Here is a 16,532-nt window from a genome sequence, read left to right as displayed (position 1 = left end):
AGCTGTTTGTGTTTCCAGATTTGGAACTTCAACGCACCTCTTGATCTCCATCACAACTGAGTGAAAGGCCCGGTCAATGCTAATTCAGCGCAAACGGCGAACGCAGGTTCCTTATCTTCATTCCACCTGCGATCTGATAAAAAAAAGGCCTGATGGATAACATCACGGCCCTCAGCATCCATTTCCATAATTTTCTCTGCAGACCGGTGCAGCTTCAGGCATGAGGGATGAGCCCAATGTCTGTGGTGCTGAACAATTTTCTTTTTTTTTTAAATGTGAGAGCTGGATGCTGGCAGCTGTGTAAGATGGAGTGGTACACTCCTGCGGCAGGAGGTCATTAGGAAATATGAGTGTCATTTCCCCATAAACGTTCCGTGCCTATGTTTGGAACACCGGTATTGAATGAATCCTCCCCCTTCTCTTCCGTAACGAGCGTTCGCCAGTCTCTGACCAACACTGCAGCGGCCCAGCTAATGGGATTTCAATTAAATGCTGCCGCTGCACTATTCTGGGATTAATAGCGATGGGCGTTTTTTCGGAGGGGAGCGGGGCCCGTGTCTGCAGAGCAATGCAGATCTTCCCACAGTCCCTTTCCGCACGCCCCACCCCTTCCCTCTGCCCCCCCCCCCCCCCCCCCCACCACCGCCTGGGCTGCCCAGCAGGTGCTCCCATTGATCCTGCACCCAGGAAGAGCCGGTGCTTATTTGCATACAGATGTCCCCCCTGCTCGGAAGGAAGCCCCCCCAAACCACCTCCCCCCAACTGCTGGCCCCTTTGCCGCCCCTGTTCTCACACACACAGCCCCTGCCCCACTCTCGCCCCAGCTCTAAGATACACAAAAGTGCCCCCACAAGCCACCCCTTTCTTCTCTGCCCTCCCTTTGCATTTCAACGAGCCGGGCCTCGGCGCTTGGCTGGCCCCGGCTGCCAACTTTGATGAAAGCGTGGGGGCCTGGCATCTGCTGTGGCTGGCCAGCGCTGAGTCGGCCTCTGCTCTCCCACAGGAAGACGGGGTGTCCGGGGAAAGAGAGGGGAAATTCATAGGCCGGCTGGGGGGTGAAAGGATGGCCGGCGGGATAAGGCTCTTTTAAACCAAAAAGGGCAGTGGCCCGGCCCGCTGCGCTTCCTCTTAGACACCTCGTCCTGAAACCCCTTCCGAAAAGAGCTCACACAACCTCAAGAAGGAGAGTTGGGCTGGGCTGGGGTGGGGAGATAGATGGTATGATTGAAGTAGTTTGCTCATTAAAGGCATTGGTTAAATGCAGGCAGAAGTCAGGTGGACATTTTGATTCTGAATCAGAATCTTTGATTGAATCCAAATGTATTTTTTGAATCTGCAGCTGCTTTACATGGATGGATATGCATATATCCTTTAAAGGCACCATACTGGATATAGCAGTTTTACACAAATGACAGTGCACGTTTGATGTCTAAGGAGGGAGACTGGATACACAGGGCTTTCACTGCAAGCCTTGCTGCTTGGTCCCCACAGCATTCACCCAAATCGGTAAACTGATCGAAACTGAAGGAAACACACGATACCTAACAATGTCTCCTCAATGTCAATCCACCACAGATAGTTGGCTCCTCTGGAGGATAATCACCATAACCCATTTTTAGATAACCCCTTCTAAGAGAGGAGATCTCTCCAACTCAGACAGTACTGTTCGGAACATGTCCAGATTGTTCATGAAAAATGCTATTAGAAAATGGTCTGTCACCAACAATGACATGGTCAAGCGGAGGTCTGGCAATTGATGAGCTAACCTGCTGTCGTCATTGTTTAGAAGCAGACTGGCTCAGTGCCAGGGCTCTTACCTGGGTAGAAGTCTTTGGATTTGGACAGTTTGATGGTGGCACCCGTCTCTTTCTGCAGCTGGACAATGGTCTGCCCCCCTTTGCCGATGATGGAGCCGGCCGCATAGCTCGGGATCAGCACCTTCAAGAAATACTCGCCTTCCTCTGGAAATGGGAGAGACCGAGACAGTGGAAATCAGACCAGTGCTAAGCACATGCAACAGCACTATTGCAGTGCCTTATTTTATACAACGTATCACTGTAATACAGACATGCATCATATTTTTTTTTTAAATTGGGACACAACCTTTTCAACAGTAAATACATCACAAGTTGTTTTCCCTCCCAAGAGGTCAGCCAGTATGCTAATATGCTAATTTGATAGTCATACCTCTGTAATGTAGGTGTTCTTTCCACTCCTCAATGATATTAAAACAGCCTGAAAGCTTCATATTAATGCAGGTACGCGATAATGCACTATAACATAGCAGATACCTATACCAATCAATGGTCTCATAATGTCATTCCTAATCTTCACATTGAAGAAACAATAATACAGCTAAAAGCTATCAATATCCCATTTCCTGTGAGATCGGTGGACGAGTAAAACAAACAGAGCTAACAAACAGAAATTCTTACAACTGGAAAGTTAATTAACTTGTTCGTTTCAATCAGGACATTTCCAGGACAACAGGCTCTTTTGCTTAAAATTTCCTTTTAATGGAATACAAACAGTTTTACACATCAGCAAAGTTCTATGCTGGATCAATCTGCACTCCAGCCCCACCCGCACAGTCAGGTCCAAATACATTAGAAAAAAATCGCGAAACAGTGGTGGGTACAGGATCCTGGAGTGCAAGTTGGAATGCCAGTGTCGTTGATACCAGTTCAACACGTCTCAACCTGCAGAGGAGGGGGATGCATTTCACTCGAGACAGATATGGGGGGAAGGGAACGACCAAAGAAACCAACGGTCGACCCCCTACTACAAAAGGGTCTTTGTTTTTTAGGTCGATTGTTACCTGCCTGCTGAATAACCAGGTCACCTAAGCCTGGCCACTACCTCTTCCCTCTGACTTTAAATTGACATTGTATCCCTCTGTCTCAGCCACTTGGGTAAATTTAATTATTTCACTGCAATTAATCCAGGGCACCTCCCTCAAGGCATCTGACTTAAATTGGACTATTCTTACAAGTATCTGATTTTCAAATGTGAGGCAGCAATTTTCCTAAACAACATGCTTTGATTTGCATGTTTGACCTGGTGTTCACTTAAGGGAGATAATGGAGAATGACTGAGCTAGCTTGACCTCAAGTACATACCTAGACAGGATGTAATGTCAAAGCAAAACATGATATCTCATCTGGATGTGAGGTGAAACAGTGAGCTCACTAGTTATGTTCACTTCTTTCCAAAGTTGCTACTTTAGGCATGATTGTTTATCCAACAGCCACTGTACCAGGGGAGCAGGGGAGTGAGATGCACAGGAGCTGAAGCAATCAGGGTAGTAAGGGTGTAAGTGTAAGGCCTGGTCAAGAGGATTATCAATCGGAGGAACTTTATAATCTTTTATTAAGCCACTCCACTTGCAATAATCTCATTAAACCTAGCACCCGGGCGCTTTGTGTTGCGGAAGCTGTGTTTCCCAGCCCGACGACCTGCGGATCCAGAAAGCGCTAAGCCTGGTGCCGACTGCGACCAGGTCCACTCCACCCACCCTGGATCAAGGGTACCATGGGAAGGAAGCACGGGCCTTTCCCTAATAAAGAGCAACAGCCCAGCCGTGAATGCATGAAGTCAGAAACTCTGGTTTTCGTTTAAAACTAATTGTGCAACTGATTCTTCAGAGGATCCTTGCCCACACTTGGAACAGAGATGCAGCAAAGGCGCCTGCATTTCGCAGTGACCCAAATTCCCAATAAGGCACAGAATAACCTCCTTTTAATTTAGATGGATCTAATTTTAAACAGCCTCAATTAATGAGGTTGGGAGTTAATAAATAATGTGACACACACACACCCATACGCGCACACTCCCTACCTGTACCTTGGGTTACCACTTTATCACTATAGTTGAATTTTATGAAAATGTTGCAATTGGGTTTTTTTCTCCAATTTTAACAGTATTTTGTTGCTGTGCAACCCATCAAAACATGTGGCCATTGCTTGCTAACAGAGAATACAGGTTACACTCTGGTCATAATTCTGTTCCTCTGTCAATAAAAACATGACTGACACGTCCCACTTACCGCTGGCTGATGTAAGATTTTGATGCATTCAGCATCTTGAATCAATCCACCAACACATAAGAATGGGCTGCATTCAAAATTCAAGGATCAAGGATGCAGGAAAGCATTTTCATTTCTGGCCATATTAATGACATTTCTGTCATTGTGCCGATGACTCTGGGACCCAAATCTGATTGCCTTTCCTGTATGTGACCTGGTGGAGGAGCTGCCAGGGAGGCTCACTGTAGGAGGAGCAGAGGCAGGAGGAGGAGCAGGAGCGGGGCAGAAGGAGAGGGATGTTGAATTCGGATAAGAAGCCCCTTTGGCTGCCACAGCATCCCGGTCCTTTCTGACTACTGCTGATAAGCCAGAGAAACTGGAGATGGGACATCCTCCTTTCTCTTTTTTCCCCCCTCTGCCTTTGTTGCTATTCCCCACACAGACTGAATTATCCAGATGTGCTTAATCCATAACGTGGGGATGGCACGCTAACGTGTATCTGCATGTCACATGATGGCCTTGCTTTGGAAGGGTAGCCTAAGGGGCCCAGGTGGGGAGGATGGGGGGGAGGCATACCCCTGGAGCTTGACAAGGATTGTGTCTGCTTTACTCACAAGTTTTCGGCAGCCTATATTTCTACGAATGTAACCTAATTTTTGACTTGACTGAGCTGCAAAAAACATAATCAATTTACGCTGCTGTTTATTATCATTTAACTATTTTTTGATTATGTTTACTAAAATGTTCATACTACATTGCAATTTTCTCCATGAGGAAAAGAAAGAATAATACCAGGCTTCTAATGATGACAGTTTTCCAGTCCTGCAGTGTACAGTATTAAATAAGCAAAATAAATAGAAAAGGCCTCCCCAAACTGTGCAAGCTTTCCGAAAGAGAATTGCGTCTCTTCGGACCACAACTTGAGGCACCAGTCACAAAAAAGTTCAGAGAGCAAAATGATTGATGATGGATATGAAATGTGGATGATGGGAAACCCAGAATTCAGAGCGCAGCAGACTAATTTCACCCTAAGTGACTCAACCAAAGCTGTAGCCATTTTTAAGTTAATCTCAGCTCATGACTCTTAATCTATATGTAACTGTTAACGTCATATGTCACATTTGACGAGGGCCTCTTAACAATATATTTTCAAAAGCTCCAGACATAAGCGTCATGGCAGACATTGTTCAGCTGTTGCTTCATTGAATTTTTAGTATTAACTGTTTCTGCTGTGAACCAGGACAACCAAAGCAGAACAAGGCGCACACAGATTTATAGCTTGGATTTGTGAGTGTTTCTACAAGCTGCAACTGAGTTATCATCAGAAGAAATAAGCGTTCCATGAATTTTTTGTGCTCTACAGTCACAAAGTTGGCACAATTTGATTTTTTTAAAGTATTTTGGTATATAATAATTGCTCTTTATTTCACAGCTTTAATACTGCCATTAATTAATTACTGTAAGAGACTTGACAAATGCACACAGATATTAAAATAAGATTCCATAACAGTTTTATAAAATGGCACTTGTCTTGCAAGTAGACTTATGCACAATTCACTAGGTTTCAAGAGTAGATTTAATAAATGGATATGCAGGATGATATTTAATAGTAGTTAATTCAATCAGTGTATTTATTCCAATTGGATGCATACGATACAAAAAGTGTGTCTAAATCTAAATCAATCTAAATAATTGGTGCGGTGTCCGGGTTATTGATGCTTGTTAGTATTTGTGGTGCTGCCATATTTGCAATGTAGTCACATCCTGTTTCTTTTTCAGTGCAAGTACACAATGTTTTTGAACCACCACATTTACAATATTTAGAAAAAAAATGCATTTGCACTGTGTTCCCAGGCTGTGTGTGTGTGTGCGTGTGTGTGCATGCGCACGCGCGCACGTGTGTGTGTGTGTGTGTGTGTGTGTGTGATCACTCAGGCTTTCTGCCATGCAGCTGCATGCAGGCTGTGTTGTTGGACAGAGCCAAGAGGCTGACTCAAGTCAAATATTTTTTGATACATCAAATGGAACATTAAAAAAATCAATATTGCTTATCTTATCACTTCCTACATATACTACGCATGAGTATCGACAAAGACTTTTTTCTGTGTCCAAATGTAAATGCAGTGTTTACTGACATTTAAAACATCACCATATACCACATATTCAGTAGATTCAATAGATTCAAATACACCATGCCTAAACAAATCATTCTCACACATCAGGCATGTATTCCTGATGTGTGTCCCAAACCTCTGTGCAGAGAAATGTAGGATTCCACTTTGCTTTCACAAGCAAATGCTTGTCCTTTTGATTACTACACAAGCATAGGGTAGACAGAGAGGATAACATTGATTGTCACACTGTTATCAGGAGACATATGAAAACTAAGCCCAATACTCTTTTACCAACTGATCTTGGCACAGGAGTAAAACTTCACCCCTGTAATGGCCTCTACTATCAACAGGGAGCAGCGCTTAGCTAACCGCCATGTGCCGGGACCTTCACCGGCTTTTTAATTGGGTGCCTATCAACTGATTGTCTCAGGTAAGTATGATACTGATTCCACGTACAATTCTGGCTGCAATTTAGTGAGAGGTAAGAGTGCAGGCCACGGGCCCTTTGTCGACAGGGACAAATCTCTGCAGTGGTAATTTCTGCCCTTCTTGGGTTGGCTTTGAAGGGGGAGAATTGTTACTGCCCGCTGATCAGGGAAAACACTAGAAGGGAAAGTGAGGCCAAATGCTCGTCCTGACTGCATTTTTGTTGGCAGCGGCTCCGCTGAGCCTTGCCTCTGCACTCTAATGGTAAAGCCTCAATGATGAACATCACATTTTTTCCCTCTCCTGACTGGAGGACTAGTGTTCACGCGCATCTTCTTTATTCCCACTTTGAGATACAAGATGACCATGATAAATATTTAATCGAGATTTGACATGTGCAACGCCAAGTGTAAACATAGCAATCTGTTGCTAGGATATCCCAAGACAATTGGAGCTTACAACAGGCCAAACAGCCTGAGGGGTGAAGGTTCAAATCCTGGTTCTGATGAAGGCTGAATGGGCCCTGAAGCAACACCGATCGAGTGTTACAGCATGTTTAGCCCAGGCAAAGCTGAGGTAGATGGTTCAAAAGGGAAAACTTTATTTGACCCCCTACCCTTCCTGTTTCAGTTACGCCTCGGTGAAGGTCACTGTGAGGTACGACCTCCATTGCTGACGCAAATAGCTGTAAAATGGGCGTCAACATGTAGCAAAGGCTAAAAAGAAACTCAATCCATTCAACAAGCCAACGAAACAGTTCGGCGCCTTACCCATTCCGCTACCTGCCGGTAAATTCCTTGCGAGATCACCATCGAATCTCTGAGAAAACATGTCACGGAACGCCCTGACGCTCGCCTGAGCATGGGAGCAATGGTGACGCACAGGAATGCACGCGCGCTCTACCTTTTCTGGGGACTTAGCCTGTGGCTAAAATTGACCGGAACGTCCGCGGTGTCTGTTTGTGCCTCGGCGGACGCGGTTGTCTGAAAAATGCTAATGTCGGGTCTGAGTGTTTTTGTGAGAGGAGGCGGCGCGCATTGTTCGAGCCGCGATGGTTTGGAGGGGGATCTTCCCCACTGCAACGCTCCTTTCATCGCTCTCATCCATATTCATCGAGTGGCCTCTTCCAGTCTGCAGCAATGCGAGGAAAGGCACCTGGCCCAGCCAATCAGCCTCGCCCACTCCAGAGTGTCATCCCCCCCGCCCCCCTCCACCGCCAACAATGCCCCACCCGCCCCTGTCCTGTACAATGAGATTTTTTTTTTCCTTTGACGCAGTGCTTTCAAAAAAAAAAAGAAGCAGCGCCCCCTTCGTGTGCAAGTAAACACGGCGGATCGATAGGCAGAAACGATTGCGGTTGCCGTAGCGATTTGGTGATTGATGGGGAGGTGGGGGGGGGAAAGCGGCGGTGAGCGGCCGACGGAAACGCGATGATCGGCGGGGGGGTGGGGGGCGGGGGAGGGAGCGCGCAGCACCCTCCGCCAACTGTTTTGGAATGCATGGAGGGGCTCTTCGGGCTTGTCGAAAACAGCACTGCCGCAGAATGGTGGAGGGGGCGGGAGAAATACATCCAAGCCTATGGAGGACGGGGGATGAGGGACGAGGTAGGGCGGGAGGTGGGGGGGGGGGGGGGGGGTTTTGTTCAGATCCGAGTTCATTTGCACGGATCCTCGGTAACCATTTTCGTGTCCCATTTACTGAAATCCCCCATTATAAAAAAGCGCTGCCTCTCGCTTGCTTCTTTTAGATACGCAGCAGCAGATCCTCCCACTGCCAATCGATTGGATCGGCTCTTATTGAATGCAGGTGCGCGCGCTGCTTAGCTCAGAGGGAACGAGACAATAAACCACAGCAATGCAATCAATATCATCAAAGCCTTTCTCATAAACCGATCCCACGGTATTGTGCATAGCATCTCCTGGACGTGATGGATGCACGCATAAGCATTGCACCCCACCACCACCACCGCCAACTGCAAGCTAGACAGGGTTGCTCCCTCTCTCTGCCACCTGGCATATTCACAGTCCCCTCACGTCATACTGCAAGGGCATATGCATCCTTTTCTCAACACCTTCCAAGAGCCACTTGCGTGCCAATCCTTCCATTAGCAAAATTACCACATTATACCTAATTGTGTCAGCTTGAGGCAGGGGGACGACATATACCAAGAGCAATGGAAGTGAGCTGCGAGCCTATTTCAAAGTGGAGCCCATTAGCATTCAGGATCAGTAAGTCATGTGGATGAGAATGAAAAGACAGAGGCTGTGAGGTTGTTTTGGCCATGTTTACTTGCTCCATTCTTAATGGAGGAAGAGTAACCAAAAGGAAAGCCATTCCCAAAGCGTGCCTAATTTGTATAGTGCCCTGTGATATTTGTGACACAAACGACCTTCACCTCAAGTGGCTTGACTACCACATACAGGCTAAAAGTGTCAGGTGGGAAGTCATTCATGAAGCGAAGACTTCGATGCACCATCCACATTAAAATTTCAGGAGGGAAAATGGTTGGAGAAACCACATAAAATCAACAGTCAAACACAGGACCCCAAACACAGGCAATTATTTAAAGGCTGTATGATCAGTTTACATTGTCCATACTGTTGTGATTACCTCTGTGAAGTTTAATATGCTCACCTAGCAAAAGAAATAAGCTACAGAAATCAGTTCTCATCATGCTTGACAAGAATGGACTAGCATGATTGTCCAAAATGTTTTTCTTCATTTATTTATGAAAGAACAAGGCATTTCTTATGGACTTACAGTATACCGGTAAATCCTGCCTTTCGTAAAAAATAAAATGAGGTCATTATTGACTACGCTGGGTCTTATGGATATCCGAGTATGTGCGTGTCTGCGTTTCGTTTTTTTTTTCTTTTCTTTCAGAAAACAAGCTTCAAAATCAGAATGGCTTTCCCTCTGCTTGCAGCCAGCCGGGACAGCAAGGTTTAAGGTGTGTTTCCCATGTCAGGAAGAGGCGACAGGAAGCCGGGTGAGGAAACGGCGCAGGCACACTGGGTGGACATTTCGCTACTGATTACAAGTCTGCCGCCAGTTGATACGCAGTTCTACAACCAGCTCTGTTTAGGAAAACACAACGAAACCCCAGGAATAAAGGGGGGGGGGACCACCTAATATCAATACGGGAGGTGAACTGACACGGGCAGCAACAATGCCGTTCTGAGCCGTAGATTTGTTTGTTCTTTTATGCATTTTTTCTACTCACGCTGCAAGCACAGTTTATATAAGACTCTTGTGCTTACCTCATTTCCTCTGACTGACAACAATAGAGGTGCTGGGAGAAAGGATAAGGGTACAGCTCGGCTTCTTTACATAAATTTCACAAATTACATTTATATTATATAATGTTGCATGCATATTAAAATGTGAATTGTACTGATAAAACAGTTGTCAGACAACTCAGTGCTTCCCAGGGTCTCTTTCTTTGTGACATGCTGATTTGTTTAAAGACTCCAATGGTAAGAAATCAGTTGCCCTCACATCAAGTGTAGGTTCCCTAATCACTGAGCATTTTTTCTATAAAAAAATGATCTGCGTTAGTGCTTACATACCTATGAGTGAACAGCAGCTGGTGTGTTGATTATGGTCATTTCATTTGGGGAAATGGATGTGTACTTAATATCTCCCAGGGGTGCAAAAAGAGTGTTTGGTATTGATTCCTTTTTACAGTGTCTATGGCTGTTCCACTCAATCATATCATAAATATTTTATTACAATAATGAATCATGTCCATTTTCAAACAAGTCTCCGCAGCAAGTGTTTAACAAATGCCAAATTACATTTTGACAATAAACAAACCATACAACGACACACTGTTAAAAGCCATCAGAAAATATGACGACAACTGCATCCAGGACAAAATGATTATTTATGACATGATAAATAAATGAAATGATTCAGTATTGAAAACATATTATTGTATTAGTGTATAAACACATGCAAGGCCTCTTAACTTTAACTAAAATTATGTAACATAAAACAACCTTAATATTGTGTGACGTTTTCCCCATAATGTATGTCCTTGCATCATGTTTATGCATGCAAGCAGTTTATTAAAACACCACAATGCAGATTTATCAGATACGTTATATCTAATGCTAAGGAGAGTAACTGAATCTTCAATGGAAATAGCCTACGCGTTCTATCAATGTGAATGTTGCCGTCATCGTTAATATAAACTGTTTGGACGCATGAATTTAAACGGTCTGTGGGATATCTAACTGACAACACTGTGCATGCTTCCTCAGGGGTATTGTCACTTTATTTCCTCAAAAACTTAAAAAGATATTTTAAGAGCCAAGATGTTATTTCACTTGACTCTCTCCTTTCGTTTTCCATTTGCAATTATTCTAATTTCCTGTCTTGGCGAGTTAAACAAAATCAATGGGTCATGTATGAGATTATCAAGCAAGATCACCTATCACGAGTCAACGATGTGAACGTAGACAGATGCCGCAAATAATGTCAGCAATCACGCACGAGCCATGTTTTTGTTGTTTATCGCTGCAACACCACAACGGCTCCTATGAAAGATTACGGGTAATAAGACTGAAATTGAATACATGTAGTCAAATAATTGAATACAGCCTCCCTGTTAAAGAATACTGAATATTTGTTCTCCGTTTAATATAAAACTTAAAATAAAAACGCGTTGATTCGCATAGTGTGCACGCACTACCTCGGTCAGGCTGTTTCGATCTTCACTTCAGGCAATTGTGCTTTGAGATCGTGCAGGCAGACATTTTTCTAATCTCATACGGTACCCTAGAAAATCACTCTAAAATAAAACCTGGCTATGAAATTACGTTAGCGTCTTTAATTCAATTTAAACAGGCCAAGTGTGAATCAGGACTCTTCTATGTGGGGATGTGTGTGGTATAGGGTAGCCGAATCTCCTCGGGTGCCGTTTGATTTTTTTTTCCCCCCAGCCTTATCTTAAAAACCGCACACTGAAAAACATTACTTGCCCTTTATCAGTGACTACCCCTCGGAGCGAACTGTCGTGCTGGCTGCGCACAAACAGGAATTTCACAGCCGAAGCAGGACTCGTCTCATCCCCTTTTCCATTTCCTTCTTACCTCCCGTGTTTGTGCGCTTGGTGCTGCTCGCCTCAGTCGGGGTCTCCAGCGGTCTTTTGCGGGAATCTGGGGGATCCGACTCCATGTGGGGCTGTTGATTGTGATGGTGAGGATTCGAGAAAATCCCGTTCTGTTGAACTGCCCCGCCAGCCATCATTTTCATAGTAGCTTGAATAAAAACTGCGTTATCCCTCAATGCAACGCAAGAAACAAAGGGTCTTGAATAAGCGGGGCGTTAAAGAATTAGAAATGCGTCTCTGACGTTGTCGTTCTCTTCCGAGAGAGATCTCTTACGTTTTATCCACCCTTCTTCGAAACACCGAAATGATATGCCGTATGTATTTGCAGAAGCCTTATTCGACAAAGGCAATGCTTGATGCTGGATTGAAGAAACGTCACATCTATAAAAATCCAACGTATTAATTCTCCCCACTCCCCGGCTACTAAACGTGAGGCTTCAAAGTATTTAATCTTTTCGCGATTTCTTCATATATACTATAGCTTTTCGCAGTATTAGTTTCGCACTTTTACCTCTCTATACGGCGATGCACCGCGGTTACACGCTTCCGTTTACGGATTATGGAGATACAAAACACTAACTACAAATAAAAACGAAAAGTAGATATGTATAGATGTGGGTTCAACAAAGAAGCGAAATTAATGAAAAAGGAAAGAGAAATGAAACAAAAATGTTATTTTCTAGCTGGTCTTCAATTCTCGCATGAAGATTTCTTGCAGGTCGGTGCACAGGGCTAGGGGTGGCTTTTGAGGAAGGTCTGGAAGGGAGAGAATGCAGAGAATGGATAAAAATGCTGGAAAGAGATGCGATTTTTGGGAACCGCTCAGAAGAAGATGCTGCAGTCTTGCGTACAGAGCATCCCTGAACTGACTGACTGTCGGAGCGCAGGGCATCGGGTGACGTCATGGGGATCTGAATACATCCCTGTCAGATGTTGAGAACCGAGCCGCCCCTGCCCCGACGCGATTGGACGAAGTTGATTTTCTCCGTCGAGCAAAGTATAAATTTCGAATGTCACATGACAAAGACAGGGGGTGGCGGGGACAACAACATCCTTGAGCATCGTTGTGGAACGACTCGGAGGATGTAAAAATAGCCAGTGTCTCGGAGCCTTAAATCCGAGCGGCGCACCACCACGCTGCCTCATTCAGAGGAATTCCTACCGTGGGGGGTTCTGTGAGAAAAAGCTTAGAGGGAAACGGTCTGGTGCACATGCAGTGGACACACAAATGAACGTATGGGCCATGATAATCGTCCAAAATGTTAGTTGAATGACTGTATTATTATTATTATTATTATTATTATTATTATTATTATTATTGTTATTATTATTATTATTATTATCATCATCATCATCATCATCACATAGACAATACATAAAACGACACAACAGATGGTAAGATGTGCAAGACAAAAGCCTTTCAAAACTTTGCTCAATTTTTTAAAAAAAATTAAGGAAGCCTGGTACCTGTGCCGTATTGAGCCATCTCCGTCTGGAAGAGACCAAATGCAGGGATCGTCCGTGTGCACATACACACTGTGCGCACACTGGAACATATACTCTCACCCTGTCCACTCGGAGACAGATGCAGAGCGCCTCTCGTGTTCCTCCAGATTCTCGTCAAGGTGACATTGTGTCGACCGTGGCCTGCACGCAGGCAGCAATCTCACACAATTCCACATTGCTGTGAAACACTCGATAGCAAGCCAAAGAGAGCGTACGCCACAGGAGAAATGTAGCTGTGTATGACAAGCCAAACAGATATACAGTTACTTCACTGGTCCTCCTTTACCTCTGTACAGCGACATCTGCGCAATTACATCTAATTTAAATGTCGGTACCTTAAGTGTTTAATTAAAGCGAACATTTTTCTTCAGGTGAATAGAATTTTCTTATGGAGACTCTTGAGACATGCTAATTGCTAGGGATTTTGTGTAGGCTAAAAAGGCTATTAAAGCTAATATTTGCTATTGTGTGAACGCTACTTTTTTGTTTTCAAGTTTCCTTTGTGTCTACATTTCAGTTCCCATGCAGTACAAAAAGTGGTGAACAGACAGTGGCGTTTTATGCCCGTTTTCCTTGTCCAGCGGCTATTGACAAAATATTACCATTAAATGCAACACAAAGGTGTTGTTGTCGCTTTTCCCTTTTCGAGTTGAAAGCACATATACAGCAAATGACGAAGGGTATAAAGGCATACTGAATAAACCGTAGGCTACAGATCAACAGTTAACAGCATCACATGCTTTAACCTTGATCGTCAATTAGACAGGAGGCAGTCCGAAATGTCAATCAGTCAGCGATCTTAGAGGAATGTCCCCATCAGAGACCCTAAGGCAGATAAGGAGTGAGCGAGAGAAACGAAGAAAGGAGGGACTGACATTCTGTAGTCAATACGTGCTGAATTTCCGCTCTGGTCGCCATGGAGAAAGGAAAGGTGAAAGTACTTTTACTGCGCTGCTCCACTGGCACTCAATTCTAATTGTTTTCTGTTCGTTCTCTGTGCTATTGGGCGATTGCACTGGAGGGATCTGTCTTTCAGATGTACTGAGCGTCTGCTATGGTAACAGTGCACGGGCCCAGTGTGAGAGCCCCGGCGAAACAACAGCCTTTGTCTACTCATTACTCAGTCCCCACGGGGGGTGGAGGGTGTCGGAGCAAGGGGATGACCTCCAGTATATAGCTACAGGGCCGGGATATTGTAGAGCAACTAACGGATAATAAGTGTGTGGAAGCACCTGAATCGTGTTTCGGCCAAATAAGGTCCACTTTTTGCTCGGTTTGCCACCACACATTTTTATGGGTCAACCAATTTACAGATTACCAATTTAAATAAATAAATAGCACATTCCGTAAAGATATGGCAGTTATTATTTGAAATTCGATCATGATTATTAATATAGGCCCAGTGTTTGAACTCAGTTCGGCTTTTTATTATAATCATTATTATTAGGCTATCGTTGTTGTTGTTGTTATATTTCCCAGGGGCTAATAAAGTGTTCGGATTCTATATTGCAGTTACAGTTTTGTCCATTGTTCCATTTTAGGACAGATGGTCGTTGGTACACACCTCCGTTCCTAAAATATGTGTTTATGAGCTACGAAAACCCATGTGGCTCCCTGTCCGCGGTAGAAGTGAAAGGGGCTAAGCCGGGGTGATCCCAGTAGCGGGTGACTTTCCATCTCTCTCCTCTATTGTTCGAAGACGAGTCCCCATCTGCCCCCTCTTCAATACCGGTGTTGGCAGGGCCATTGTTCTTGGCGCCCATACAGATAAAGGGGAAACTACCCGGATTGCGCAACATCTGGTGCGCTCATCCCTTCTTATTCAAGTGTTCCTATCGATTTTACATTACGGGGTGAATGCCGTGGACGAGTGTTGAATAAAAGTAGACGCAGTCAGCGGTTTTAATTACACAATAATGAGCAACACGCATTGATAAAATTAATAAAAACATCTGAAACATAAAAGGAGGAGCAATAGGCCTACATTTAGACCGCTACGTATGTGAGGCTTCAAAAACGCACGTAGTCAACAAAAACAGAAAGTACTACTACTGCCACAATAATTACTGCTACTACTATTCTTCTTCTTCTTCTTCTTATTATTATTATTATTATTATTATTATAGGCTAATAATAATAATAATAATAACGAGAAACTCCCAATAAAGATACCTCCCATATAAGAGGTGCAGGCTGCCAAGAAATGTTCTGACATATTTGAGCTCCATCTGTTTGTACAGGCGGCCTTGCCGTCTGTGCGGCTCTGGCAGCTTGTGCGGAGAAATTCGAACTCCACATGGCCACAACTCACGTTCGACCAGACCTGGTCCCTCGGCCGGTCTAACAGCGCCTAGACCTCAGCAGCGCTTACTTGAACCCATGCAAATGCAGTGCGTAACGTTTGAGACATTGTCTTCCTCCTCTTCGTCATCTGCTGATCGGTGCTACACAGTCATGGTCTAGGATACCCGTGCTTTCAGTGGATTTTCTTTCCATACAAGCCTTCCAATTTATTAATAATCATGCTTCAGCAACGTAGCCTAGTGTCGTCACAGTTCAGAGAATGGTCGTATTTTGAAGGTTTTCGAATGCCCCTTTATTACTTCTCTATTATTTACTTTATCAAAAGCCACATAGATGATACATTAAATAAAATAAATACATACATACATACACATACATAAAATAAATGTACAATGATCAAGTGAGCCTATTATTCTTGGCAGCAATAGTGGGGAAAGTGCAGGTTACCGGTAAACCTATCCGTATCTGTAGTGGACGGAATTGCGGCTACAATTACTACACAATTAGCCAACTGTGGAAAACATATTCACAACTAAGCAATACTACCATCTAGCGGTTCAATAATCGAAATGCATTTCCTCTAGCTGAAAATGTTCAAAGGGAATTCTAAACGTGTTTCTCTTTGTTGCATAATTTATTAGATCTGGTAGGGTAGACTGTATATTTTTTGTTTTCTCTTCTGTGTTTCTTTACTTTCTTTAACATTTCATTGTATGTCGTCTATGGCTGCAATCCTGACACAAATAATAAAATAGTTAAGAAAGGCAACTCATTTGGTGGCATCTAAGAAAACATTACACATATAATAAGAGAAACATATTAAATATATTAAATTGGATTGCTGACAGGAAATAAGTCACAGTACATCAATTCTATGTGCAGCAGTTTCCATGGGAATGCGCGTTACCATGGCCACGGTTCAGAGTACGGTGATGTGACTGGAATAGCGAGTGAGTGGTTCGGCCTAGGTGAGCATCAGTAGCTGAATGTTCATTTACAACAGTGCAGCCGTGTTTGGAAACAAGCATTTTCGTCGAAAAAC

General features: G+C 44.0%; 1 protein-coding gene across 1 annotated transcript in view; it reads right to left on the bottom strand.

Annotated features, from left to right (window-relative positions):
• The window catches only part of nova2 (NOVA alternative splicing regulator 2), a 46,568-nt gene extending 33,932 nt beyond the window's left edge, over positions 1-12,636 (bottom strand). Inside the window, exons 1-2 of the mRNA XM_036537293.1 lie at positions 11,661-12,636; positions 1,818-1,961 (exon numbers count right to left, since the gene is read on the bottom strand). Of these exons, the coding sequence (XP_036393186.1) occupies positions 1,818-1,961; positions 11,661-11,823 (307 nt within the window). The 5' untranslated portion in view covers positions 11,824-12,636. The remainder of the gene's footprint in view (positions 1-1,817; positions 1,962-11,660) is intronic.
• Positions 12,637-16,532: the final 3,896 nt, after the last annotated feature.

The sequence above is a fragment of the Megalops cyprinoides genome, chromosome 9, assembly GCF_013368585.1.
Source record: "Megalops cyprinoides isolate fMegCyp1 chromosome 9, fMegCyp1.pri, whole genome shotgun sequence".
Lineage (NCBI taxonomy): Eukaryota > Metazoa > Chordata > Actinopteri > Elopiformes > Megalopidae > Megalops > Megalops cyprinoides.
The sequence above is the reverse complement of the archived record's forward strand: the minus strand, read 5'-3'. Positions and strand labels throughout refer to the sequence as shown.